The sequence below is a fragment of the Nematolebias whitei genome, chromosome 1 (genome assembly GCF_014905685.2).
Source record: "Nematolebias whitei isolate Nwh7 chromosome 1, NemWhi1, whole genome shotgun sequence".
Lineage (NCBI taxonomy): Eukaryota > Metazoa > Chordata > Actinopteri > Cyprinodontiformes > Rivulidae > Nematolebias > Nematolebias whitei.
This window is the reverse complement of record NC_056498.1, coordinates 26,768,031-26,780,807: the sequence shown is the minus strand read 5'-3', so window position 1 is coordinate 26,780,807 and position 12,777 is coordinate 26,768,031. Positions and strand designations below refer to the sequence as shown.

General features: G+C 37.5%; 1 protein-coding gene across 1 annotated transcript in view; it reads right to left on the bottom strand.

Annotated features, from left to right (window-relative positions):
- LOC119423998 (adhesion G protein-coupled receptor L3) overlaps positions 1-12,777 on the bottom strand; it is a 159,966-nt gene that overhangs the window by 20,296 nt on the left and 126,893 nt on the right. Inside the window, exons 15-16 of the mRNA XM_037691788.1 lie at positions 4,567-4,735; positions 2,703-2,828 (exon numbers count right to left, since the gene is read on the bottom strand). Of these exons, the coding sequence (XP_037547716.1) occupies positions 2,703-2,828; positions 4,567-4,735 (295 nt within the window). The remainder of the gene's footprint in view (positions 1-2,702; positions 2,829-4,566; positions 4,736-12,777) is intronic.

The window sequence follows — 12,777 nt, the reverse complement described above, 5'->3', positions numbered from 1 at the left end:
TTGGCGCAGAGACACAGCCGCGCTCTGTTTGCACCAACAGTTTTAGAGCAGGGGTGGTGGGGGAGAGAAGAGAGACTGAAACTCATCGCAGCCGTGTGCTGTCTGTAGCGACAGTCTTTTTTTGGGGGGTGGGGGGGGGTGGGGGGGCAGAGACACATTTGAGCCATGCGCTGTTTGTACCAACAATTTTCGGGGGGGTGGCGGGGTGTCAGTGTGATGGTTCAGCATGAAGGAAGAGGCTGCCTTTAGTTCTTTTAGCTAGTGCGCCTGCATTGCGAACTGTTAGTTTAGCGTTATGTCAGTGCCGACAGGTGGTTGCAGGGGTCAGTAGACGCAGTGCTTGGTTCTGTTGATGGGGCGGGGTGTCCTGATTGTATAATTGTAGGGGAAACACTGCATTCCTTAAAAGGATCTCTGACTAGTTGGGATTAAAATAACTTTTTCAACATTAATGACACACTGACAGTGTCATTTTATTTTGTCTGAAATGCATTCTGGGTAAAGGTGGGCGTGAACTAAAGTTTTCAGTGCTGCGTGTGAGGGTTAGTAAACCCACTAGTGATAGAGTTTCATTCTGTCCCAAAAAATCAGATCCATCCCGGCCCCAGACTGCAGTCATCATTTCTGAACCTCCCCCGACCCGACGAATTAACAGTAATTACAGGTCCGAACCCGGAAGAAACTCCAATGTTTTTAATTAGTTATTAATGGTCAAAGACGCGCATCTGAATTAAGGGGCAGAAGATGGGAACTGAAGTGGTGTTTGTCCTTTCATGGCCGCATTTAAACCCTGTTTCTGCCTGCATTCTTATGAATTACTCAGACACGCGGACAGATCTGACACACGTCTGCTTTGGGATACACCTGTCGTCAGGGACGCACAGCTGAATAAAAGATGCAGAAGATTCGGAGCTGAGGGGGTGTTTGTCCTTTCATGGCCGTCAAAGAGCATTTAAACACTGCTTCTGCGTGCATTCTGATTTATTCAGACACAAACCCTGCTCCGACACGTCTGCTTTATGATCTCACCTGTTTGGGTTGTTGTCCGTGCACGTACACTGAGTGCAGCGGCTGAGTGAACGTCCATCCGGGCGATGGATCGCTCCCTGGCAGTATAGTCCCGTCTGAAGCTTAACAGAACTTTTGAACTCTTTCAAGGTTGGTCAGCTCACGGTGAAATGGCCACGTGCGGCTGGTGAAGTATGGCAGGCCATGTTATTATATAATTGGATTGCGACTGATCCTAACCCAATTAAAAGCCTGACACCGACCCGGCCCGCCCATCCAGCACATTATCATGGCCCGGCCCACTCCGCCCTGAATTTGGGTCGGGTGGGGCCGGGCTTAGGGCTCGGGTTAGAAATAACAGTTCTAACTAGCAATAGCCTTAAAGGGCGAAGTCTATACGAAACAGAACAGGAGATTGTTGACAGAGGGCAGATGGAAGAAATGATTCCACTTTCTGGTTAGCAACAGTGCTAGCTAGCTAGCTATATATAAACATATGTAGCTTCAGAGCTAATAAATTAAACATCAGAAGTTGTTTACATTTGATTGTTTCAACCTATATATTGTGCATAAGGATTAATACAAAATATAACTTTATTGTCACATTAAATATAACTATTTAGCCTCAGCTCTTGTGTTTTAGTCTCCACTACAGCCGATGTACACCACTGGCCCAGAATGCACTGCACCGATAAAATAACGGTAACGTCCTTACGTGAAAAATGTAATAAACATATATATTTTTTTGGATTAATTAGGAGTTTTCACATGTCACTAATAACACCTTTTAGTACAACAAAGAAAAAATATTAAGTCCAATATGTGCAATTAGTCTGTGATCCCTTTATTCTTTTTATTTCCTTCAAATAAAACGCTAAACTCTGATAAAAACATACTTTGCTGATTCCACGTCTTTCGAAGCTGAGGCATCACCTCGGCATAGTCCTCGTTTTCAGCAGTTGCCGTCAACGTCAGACCCTTCCCAAACCGAAGCACTGTGCATAATTAAAGGCTTTGATCTGGATTCAGGATCCGGTTGTATCGTGGGATGCATCTGCACGCTCCTCTCCGAGCACCATTTATAATGCAGCACTGGGTTCTGGGTTCTTGCTGGGAAAATCCTGCTCTTATAGGTATATGATGCTCAATTATCGCGCATTGCCGCAACTGATCTTTTACGTGTTCGTGTAGGAGGAATCCATCAACAATTTACGCTACAAGGAGACGTCAGCACAGAATGTCTGGGTGGAAACGGTTCGATCTGAGCTGCTGCAAGTCAGAGTTTGTTTGGATCCTTCGGGATCAGGTTCCTCACTGTACCTCCTACACCGTTCATTCAGGAGGCATGTGCCCATTTTAACATAAAGGCCTAGTGCTCCTTGAAGGAACGCATAGCGCCTGCTGCCTTTCATGAAACTAGAATCAGCTGATTCTGAGAGGGAATGGAGCTGTAGCCATTTTGGGGTCTGTAAATGTTCATTCAGTGATTATTTGCTCAGAGTTTCAATAAAATCCATCCATTGATTCCTGAGATATTTTGCCAACAAAACAGACAAACATAAGCAAAAACAATTTTGCCTTTTAAAGATTTGAGTTTTCTTCCTCCTATTCATGAAAGACCTTTAATTTGAAAATAGTTAGAGACATAAAGGGCTATAATTAAAAGCAAAAAAAAAAAAAGAGACTGTTTCAACCTGTGACCCTGAAGAATAACGTCCCGGAGCTCGAGAGACCGTGCCCTTCACGGAGCCGATGGAGCTGTCGACACTTTTCCCGCTGCAGCAGTGAGTGCGCAGACACTTCCCGTACTCTTTACGCACCTACAGGAAACAAGAACCGTACAGCACGTTAGCATCTCATCGAATGTCTGACTCATTTAGACGTTTTTATAGTTCAAAACATCAAAGTTCATGTTTAATCATCCAGGTAAAAAAAATCCAACAAAGTTAAGTCAGATCCTCTGGTTGGTTTCTTTTCTTGTTGAAACATTTCGTCTTTTATCTAAAGGACTTCATCAGTCCGAGGGGCCACAATAAACTGCATCCCATAAGTGGCTTATTCACACAGTGAGCCAACCAGTTTTATGGTGATAAGATGTTTTCTGGAGTCCACCCTCTCCCCCGTTGACTCCGCTGAGGCAGCTATAGCCCAAGTGGTTCAAAACGCATGATGAAGTCCTTTGTATGAAGGATGAAACGTAAAAAAAAAAAAAAAAAAAAAAAAAAAGTTCAGAGGACCTGGATTAACGTTGTTGTTGTCTTTTTTTTATAGTGTTTACACAAAAATCTTGTTTTTTTTTTTAAGTTCTGTCCACTGATGCAGTGCTCCAGAATTATATTCATTTTAACATAGTGAAATTATAGCTCTTGATTTTATTTTATTTTTTTAAGTGGGCTTATGTGGAAAGTTTATAAACAAAAGTTTACTTACCTGGTAAGTAATAGTACATAGCTGGTAGTACATAGCTTTTTGGACAAACCTTTGGTTTTGGAAACAGATATCGATTCTGACTGGGTTGATGAGATAATGGCTCATTAAAACGAGGCTGAGACAAAAATGGATTGCTGCTGTCCTTTAGAAGAGGCCGAACGCTATTTTAAAAATCTTTACATTGCTGTCACTTTCACATTAAATGCTCATTTATATGGAAATATATCATTTACACTAAAAACTGTACATGTGAAGTCTGGAACCAGTAATGGACCAAATTATACGTAACCGGACAAACTTCCTATCTCAGACAAGTAAATTGTGTTTGTTTAAACTACCATTACTTCTTTTGGGGCTTTTTATACCAAGTTTCTTTGGTATCTGAAAAATTTTCATCACATGTAACTTTATTTGGTAATAGACTATAGACAACTCAGTCTTTAGCATAAACAGCGTCTAATGTAAAAGGGACATAGTCAGTCAGTCAGTCCGTCCGTCCGTCCGTCCGTCCGTCCGTCTTCCACCACTTCTTCCAGGGTTGGTTCCCAGGGACATCAGAATAAGCTTGGAGGACACCCGGTGGCATCCTTACCAGATAAAACCGTCTTAACTGGCTCCTTTTGATGTGGAAGAGCAGCGGTTCTTTTCCAAGTATATCCTGGATAAATGAACTTCTCACCCAATCTCAAAGGGAGAGTCCAACTACCCTGTGGATAAACCTAATTTCTATCACCTGTATCCATGATCTCGTTCTTTCAGTCACTATCCAAAGTTTGTGACCATAGGTGAGTGTAGGAATGTTGACTGGTAACCAGAGAGCTTTGCCTTATAGCTCAGCTCTCTCTTCACCACATTGTTGTAGTGCAAAGGTAGTAGTGCACAATGTAAAGGTTTGTAAAAGAATTTTAACATAAACTGCTATGACTGACTGATTTAACGATATATATTGGAGTTGTTTTAAGGCACCAGCAATCCACTTCGGTCCTGGACCAATTTAGGCTAACCATTAGCTTGACTATTCATTCAGAACCAGTCAGTTTATCCAAATAAGCTCATTCAGCATGTTTCAAACAGTCCAAACTATTCCTTTTAGGAGCAAACATTAATGAACGAAGGGTAAATATGTACCTTCTTTTGCAGCACACAGTGGAAGATGAAGATAAACATTCCCTGTAGGGAGTTGAAGATGGTGAAGAGGTAAGCCATGACCACAGTGCTCTCATTAACGTACATCAGACCAAAGGCCCAGGTCAGCCCGAGGAGGCAAAGCAAGGCAATGGCCCCAATGACCCATGACCTGAAAGGAAAACAGTCAAATTAAGGACCACTTCATGTGTAATATTGGTTCACCCTAAAGGGAAAGTCGTGACACCAGTTACTGAGCACTGAGTGTGAAGGAAAGGGTTGAAGTCTCTGTCCAAGCTAGGCTAATCGCTAACCAAACAAGATCTTGTTTATTATTGTTTTTAGGCTTATAGAACAACTATTTTTGATACAATACAATGTTAGCTACGGTTAAATATAGACAATTTGAGTGAATTGGCTGGTTTGGTTTGTCATCAACCAGTGGTGACTCCAGAATTTTTTTTTATTGGGGTGTAATGGGGTGCCATTTAAAATCCTGGGGTGGCACACCAAAACCAAACGCTCAAACAAAATTTTAGGAGATTTGATATGTTCTTGTCATATATACACCATAGGTTATTTGACAAATAAAGCAGCACAGGACTTAGGGAATCACCTTCTAATACTGTATACATAGTTCTACTAAGAATCATAGTTATTCAGAAAAGTACCATTGATACTTAACTTATTGAAGATCCTCTCCTAAAGTTATATTTATGTGAATAAAGGATATGTATATAACCTCCTGAGAAAGCACATCCTCATGTTGAGGACTTTGGTTTTAGATCAGTTTTTGTTATTCAGGTAAACTAGTTTGTTGTTGTTGTTGTTTTTATATTTATGAGGATTTACTCTTCCTAAACATCTAGGGGAAATTAAAGCCCAACAAAAGCTTGGGATTCAAGAGTCTGGCCAAGATGGCTGGTGGGGGCCCCACCTTTTTCTGAGGTGGCCATTGCCCCTGTCCTCCTAATGTATATTAGCTTATGTAGCTTTCTTTCTCATTGGTATGGTGTTTTTAGAAAAAAAGTTATTTAACAACTCTGAAAAATTACAAACAAGTGTCCCTTGTTTGGCTAGCTTTTAGCTTAACTTGGACAAAAACTTCAGCCCTTATTTTATACTTTGTACTCTGACGATGTCACAGCTGATCAGGGACAACTGATAACTATCTCACAGGAAATCACTTGACAAGACTGTCCTTTTTTCAACACACACAAAAAAAATGTAATTCAATATAACCCCCTGATATGTTTTTTTAATGAACAGATGATTTATTACAAAAATTATGCATAAGGATGGATTTGATCATTAGTTATTTATTGGTTGTTCTCTCCAATTTGGACTCTTCCAAAAAGCCAGCAAAAAAAGTTAAAATTATACAAACCGTAAAGATTTCTAACCTTCAGAGTGAGAAATACTGTATTTCCTATAGAAGAAAATATGACTGTGTAAAACGTTGGACTCTTTTTGCCTAAGGCTTTTAAATAAGGGTCTTACTGAGAGTTTAAGTGAGATAAACATCCTTTCGATTACTGTGCCTTAACAATGAAGCGCTCTCTCTTTGTGCCGGTGCACAGTGTAGACAAGTGGCACTTTGTTTTGGCATTTAGGTGACACACCGTGTGCTGCAGCAGGTGAGGCGGAGTCCAGATTAATATCTGATTCTTGTCAGAGTCTGTCAGCAGCATTTGGCACATATGAAATCTTTGCTTTCAGCAGATCAAATCAACATACATCTAGCCTGAGGAGGTATAGTAGTCATGTTTCCTTTTCCAAGCCCAATTTAATGAGACGCATAGTTTGAACTGAATTATGCACATTGGAATAATCAGGTTACTTTGACACTGTAGTATTTGCAGTGCAAACAACACCTTACTGTCAAGAATGAAGTCTAGTGAGCAATGTGACTGGTTCTATGAGGATTGCAGCTTTCACATCTAATAACACTAAGAGAGCAGAAGAATTGAAAGTAAAGTTTGAATAATATATATATATGATACTGTCAGAATGTTTTAAAATTGCTTGCTGCTTCTTAAAAATTTGCTTCCAAGTAGCCAGACTCATGTCGTTTTAAGTGGTTTTAATCAGAAGTCTGTAAATCTTTCTGGAGGTGTTTCCAAGTGTTTGTCTGAACATTGGCTGCTTTTTCACGTTTTACGTTCAGTATATTATTCAGTGTGTGTTTAAAAATGAGGAACATCTGCGTGACAAGTGAAGATGTGTCAGACAGTAGATGAACAGTATCCAAAATTCATGTGTTTAAAAAAATAATCCAGCGATCACCTGACATAGGAGCCAATTATTAACTGTGCAGAAAGTTTTTTAAAGTAATAAAATCAACTTGTAAATGCTCAAATATTTCATATACATTTACACTGTTATTTTCCTCCCTTAAATTCAGCATACAAATTGTGTTAAAAGTGTTTTTGTGACAGACTTCTGGTAACTAGCCAGTTGTTAGCTAGCTACCAACAAGCTAACAAGTAATCCTAACAGCTCTTTGTAAATTACCTCGGTGCTAAAATTGAATTTTATGTTTATTAAACTGTGTTAATGACATTTTTTTAACTAAATGAACTGTAACAAGTTACGTCTTTATTACAAATGGCCGATGTCGAAGGCACTAGCTACATTTCCAAGCTATCACTTCAGCTATCTAAAATTCCAGTCTTTTTTTTTTTTGCTAAATTGTCTAAGTGTTGACACAATATTGATTTATATCTTAGGGTTATGAGTTTTTTAATGTTAGAATGACTCCCAAGTCAGAGTTACGTTTTTACACAATTAAAAAAAAAGTTTTCTAAAAATGGTTATATATCGAACTGAAAATGCGTGGTCCAAAGAAAGTCCAAAGAAAAGATTCAGGACGTCTGAAAGCCTATAACCAAGAACAAAATTACAAGAAAGTTTAGTAACTTGGAAGCAAAATATAAAATAAATAAACAGCTACTTATGGAAGAAATGCACATCACTTAGACTTGCATGCCAGTGTTTAATGAAGATCTTCAGCAATCCATTAGCGCTCAACGTATGTGTTGGGGATGACCCTCAACTACTACCACACCAAATTTTAACTCGGGCTCTGTTAAACTTATTGATTTATTACCATCTTTATGTTTACTGAGGTCAGTTAGCTGTGGCAGCCATCTTGAATTGGGCTTCTTCCGAAAGCTGGTCAGTTCTATATGTGCATGTAAATATTTTAAAGGGTTTTATTAGAATCCATACAGTTAGGGATATTTTGCTAACAGGCAAGCACTAACACAAGATGTTTCAAGTTTTTCACATAGTACTGCATATAGATTATTAAAAAAAATGTATGGTTTATAAAAATGATACATACATTCCATGTTAATTGTACTCCAAAAATTTACAATTATTTTAAATTTGTCCGCTTTTTTGTTGATGGTGAGCTATTTATTTTTGGTTTATTATAGAAACAATATTTTTTTAGTAACACAAAGCACACACAAATTGAATGACTGAGCGGTTTGTCAGGTTATTCAAGCAAAACGTTTCACCTTTCATCCAAAAATGCATCACATCTTCTTAGATAAGTCCAGATGTCTTATTAAACACCTGCAGATGATTTTTCTTTTACAATTATATAAGTTCCCTAAAGGAAAAGTACTTTCAAATGGGATTGTGACCCATCACTTTATTCCACATTAAGAGTTGAACCTTTATGAGCTTATTCAGAATGATAAATGTGAGTACAGTATCTCCATTACAGAGCTAATATATATCTATACAGTACGGTGTGAAGATACAGGTGCCATTTCAACATTATCTTGCTTGTCACATTTAGGCTGTGTATATCTAAGGCAAGAAGCAGTGAGTTTAATAATGCAGCCTTCAACGTGACTGAGTGCCCCACTATTAATCACATTAATGACTCAGAGAGAAAGCCAGATGGATTTGGGTCCCGGTTTGTTCGTACGGAGGAGGAAATGAGAGATGGCATTATTAGAAAAAAGGACCTTTAAAGAAAGAAGTTTGCCTTACTTGATGTTAGGCTCATAATCCTGATAGCTGGTTATGAAAGAAAAAAAAAAACAGGCAGAAATAAATGAAATCACATGAAAGCAAAAGTGAGGCATAAAAAGTGAGGATAGGAGACTAAAGCTACAAATTAAGACAAGGAGAAGGATTCACGGAAAAGAAAGGGATTAAAGCGATATTCACTGCATCTAAACTTCAACATGGAGACCAGAGGGTTGTGCGTTTATGGAGGGATTTGTTTCAGATTTACAGGTGCTAAGTGAATTATCTCAGTTCACAGGAGTGAGTCGCTGCTTTCCTAAACGGTGGCAGACTTTTGCATTTAAGCTCTCATAAATAGGCCAGGTGTGCTCGAACAAAAAAAAAAAAAAAATGGAGAAAAAATGATTTATGGATTCACCAGCGCGAACATTAAACATGATTTTCCCAGAGCTGTCTTAATGACCTGGTGGGAGAGGTACTTCATCAAGGCGACTGGCCCCAGATTGGATAGAGAAACACAAAAAAAAAGGTCCAAAAAGTGAGCTTCTGTCCTATGGCGGTTTTTGTCTAAAGCGTGGTGGATGACAGATACGAAAGGTCACAGGACAATGCATCTTAGAGGACGGGCAAAGACGTGGCTACATGACTCATTTCAGCATGTCCTTTTCTGGAGTTATCAGATAAAAACTCTGGGAATGGTTCTGATGATTGCTTGGTTGAAGCTTCGAGGCTGAAGTTAATAACGGCTTTGACCTGTCAGAGGTTTTGCCTGAAAGCTACTAAAACACTTTCGCTGATGACACTGTTATATTGTAAGCATCATTAGGTCTAAAAACGTTTATGCAAAAGAATGTTATTGGGGAAAAGTTCAATTAAAATGGGTATTTTAAGCAAAGTAAATGTTCCATGGGGGAAAGCTTTGGTTTAAAAATTTAGAGAATGAGTTTCATTCAGGAAGTCTTGATTTTATTTTGTATTTTTCCAGATTTGTATCTTTGCTACCATATTTTTATTTGTTCAGTGAACAAAATGGATACAAAATTGAGATAAGGTCCAATTTTGATAGATTTTAAAGAGAAATGTGCATTTTCTGTGAAAATTCAGTGCTGAATGACTACTCACATTTCCTATAGCTGACCTGAAAGGATAATGTTATACCAAGAAGCTAAAATTAGCAAAAATTGAGCTAAAAGTTATAATAATAAAAAAACTATAGATAAGAGCTAAAGTTAGCTACACCATAGATAAAACATAAAATTAACATCAAGAGTAAAGAGCTAAAATTAACTAAATAATAGCTAAAAATTAAAAGTAACACAACTGTATGAAAAAGGCAAAATTAGCAAAATAGGCTAGAATATATAAACAAAAAATCCAAACAATAAGATAAATTTAGCTAAACCGTAAGTAAAAAATGAATTAGCAAGAAGTTGGTGAAATCTAAAATTAACAAAAATGTTGCCAAAACATAAAAAATAGCTGAACTTGAAAATTAACAAAATAATAATTATATATATTTAAAAAAGCCAAATACAAGGAAAACTGAAAATAGCAAAATAGTGGAAATGCACTAAAACATATGACATTGTCTAAGCAAAAATAAGCAAAACAGTAAAAAAAAAAAATACCATACAAAGTACGTTAAAGCTAAAATTATCAAGTAAAATTATCATGAGACAAAACAAATAAACTATTATGAAGATTTTAAAGAGCGTAAAGTTAAACAGCTTGAAAAGACCCCTGTGCATTTCTATAAAAATAAAATTGTAAATAAAGGTAAATATTTTACTAAATATGCTGGTTAAATTAGATTATTGTGAAAAAATTAAACTGTTGTTGCCAGTCATTTCACAAAGTGAAACTTATATAAAATTCATTACACATAGAGTGAAATATTTCAAGCTTTTATTTCTTATAATTTAGATAATTATGGCTTACAAAGATCTTAAGATTGACAACTTCCTGGGATTAAGAGCTTTAAAAAAAAATATATATATTTTTTTATATTAAATATCCTTATCTGCTGGACTTAAACCAATGTCTCACATTTAATAAAGTAGGGTTCTGTGGAAAGTCTGTTTTTGCATTACTGTAGTTATTTCCATAAAACTAGGTTTATTTGAAGATACAAATAGCAGCAGCTAACTAGCAGTAGCACTCCCAATGCATCCTGCAGCACTTCTAGCAGACAAAATAACCATATGTTAAAGGTAGTAACCTTGTAATGTAAACATATTGTGGTGTAAATGTGTATAAAACAGTGTTTGCATGAACAAATCCAAAATTTTTGAGATTGGAGTTGTTTTAAGACTTTGGTCTCTGCTTGTTTTAGCCGTTAGCTCATCAGTTTGGTGAGAACTAAACTTCATTTCTTCAAACTGAGATCACTCAAACAGCCATCTGCAACAGGATAAATTAAAAATGTTCATAACCTTCCCATGCAACCCTGCTTCAAATGATCTGAATAACAAATATTTGTGTTGATTCGGTCTCATTGAATGGGATGAAAATTCATATTCAGAAAAGGGAATAAAAACAAGAACAAACAGGAGCATTATTGCTTTTCTAAAAAAAAAAAAAAAAAAGTAATTACGATTTCATATTATTAATGGGAAAAACAACAACTGTATTTTCTTTTCAAACCATGAAATCTAGACCCATGGTCGTATTACAGTATCTGCGATCCAACTTCTTGACTCATCAAAACCACAGATCTGAGCAAAACACCTGAGCAACATGCCATAATACTATAAATATAATAGAGTGGCAGAAGAGTTATTTCAGCTGAGAAAAGTGTTATTGTTCTAGTTGTTGAACAGAAAGACCCAAAATGAGATGGTTTTAAGCCGACTGTGGCGTCAAATTACCTGTTTCCAGCCAAATGGCTTGATTTGCAAAGGTTTCATTTATTGTCACAGATCATTTATGGAGGAGGCTGTGATTGGACAGCTCAGCCCGCTTCAAATGGGCACATGAAGTCGTTTCATAGGCTGTTTCTCAGAAGAGAAGTGCTGCGATCAGCCCAACTGGGAGGTCATTATTTAACCAAAGGTATGCTTAATATGCTAATCACCTAAAAGTAATTAACATATCACTGAAGTCAAGTTTTTGATGCCAGCGAAGATCTGGTTTTCATCTTTAACAGGAAAGCATTTGAAAGTTTCAAGCAGTTTGTGTTGTAAATATGTTACATTCTGAGGTTTGTTTGGGGTTAAAAGGTACAAAAAACTGGGGTCATGTTGCAGTTAATGAATCAGAGGACTGTAACAGTCTCCATTAAAGGGGAGAGAGGAGGGAGTGGTGGTGGTGGTGGGGGGGGACCAAACACATCGAAAACACAATATCAATTCTACTTTACACCCTCGACTGAGAAATGTTGCATCTTACCGGTGCCATTCGACAACAGCACATCCATCATAATAACGATAGCTGAAGTGAAAAGAAGGAAAAAAAAAAGGTGACATGACAAACAGAAAGATGCTGGAGATAAACATGGTGCGAGATTTAAACAAAGGAGGAAGTAAGCGCTAATCAAAAGCAGAAAAACAGACGGAGAAAGAGATGTGCAGTGAACCAGATGAAATATTTATACGAAAACAAGGCAGAGTGATGAAATCTGAACAGAAGACTTGACATCAAACCAAAAGATGAACCAAAAGAAGACGTTAAAAAAATGGTTAACAGACTATTAACTGGAGTTTCCACTTTGAGATCATCAAACCAGTTCAGCTTGATGAGTCGTTTGGGGGGGAAAAGTTAAATAATAATTGAAAAAATAATAGATAAAACAAGGCATGAGACGCAGACAGGTCTGTGCTTCATATGTAAGTGTTTCTTTGATCATAACTGCTGTTAAACACTCCTTCTTTCACTCTGAGATTAAACACAGTCACCTGTTGATGATTGTGACAAAGCATGTGCAGCTAACAACACTCAATTTTTGTGAACCTGTTTGTGCAGTTGAGCGTTTGGTAATATGTCAAAAACTACACAAGATGAATGAAAGGCTGAGAAAAGCCAAGCCAATTTAACCTGTTTTTAACCCCAAAGGGAGTGTAAAACATTGAGTGCTGTTTTGAGATAAGAGAGACTTGGAGTCAGAGGGTCAGTCATGTGGCACGTTTAGGAGGGTGTAGTATTATAAATCACATCGTATACACATCATACTTACTAGGCAGTGACTATATATATAACATCGTATACACATCATACTTACTAGGCAGTGAC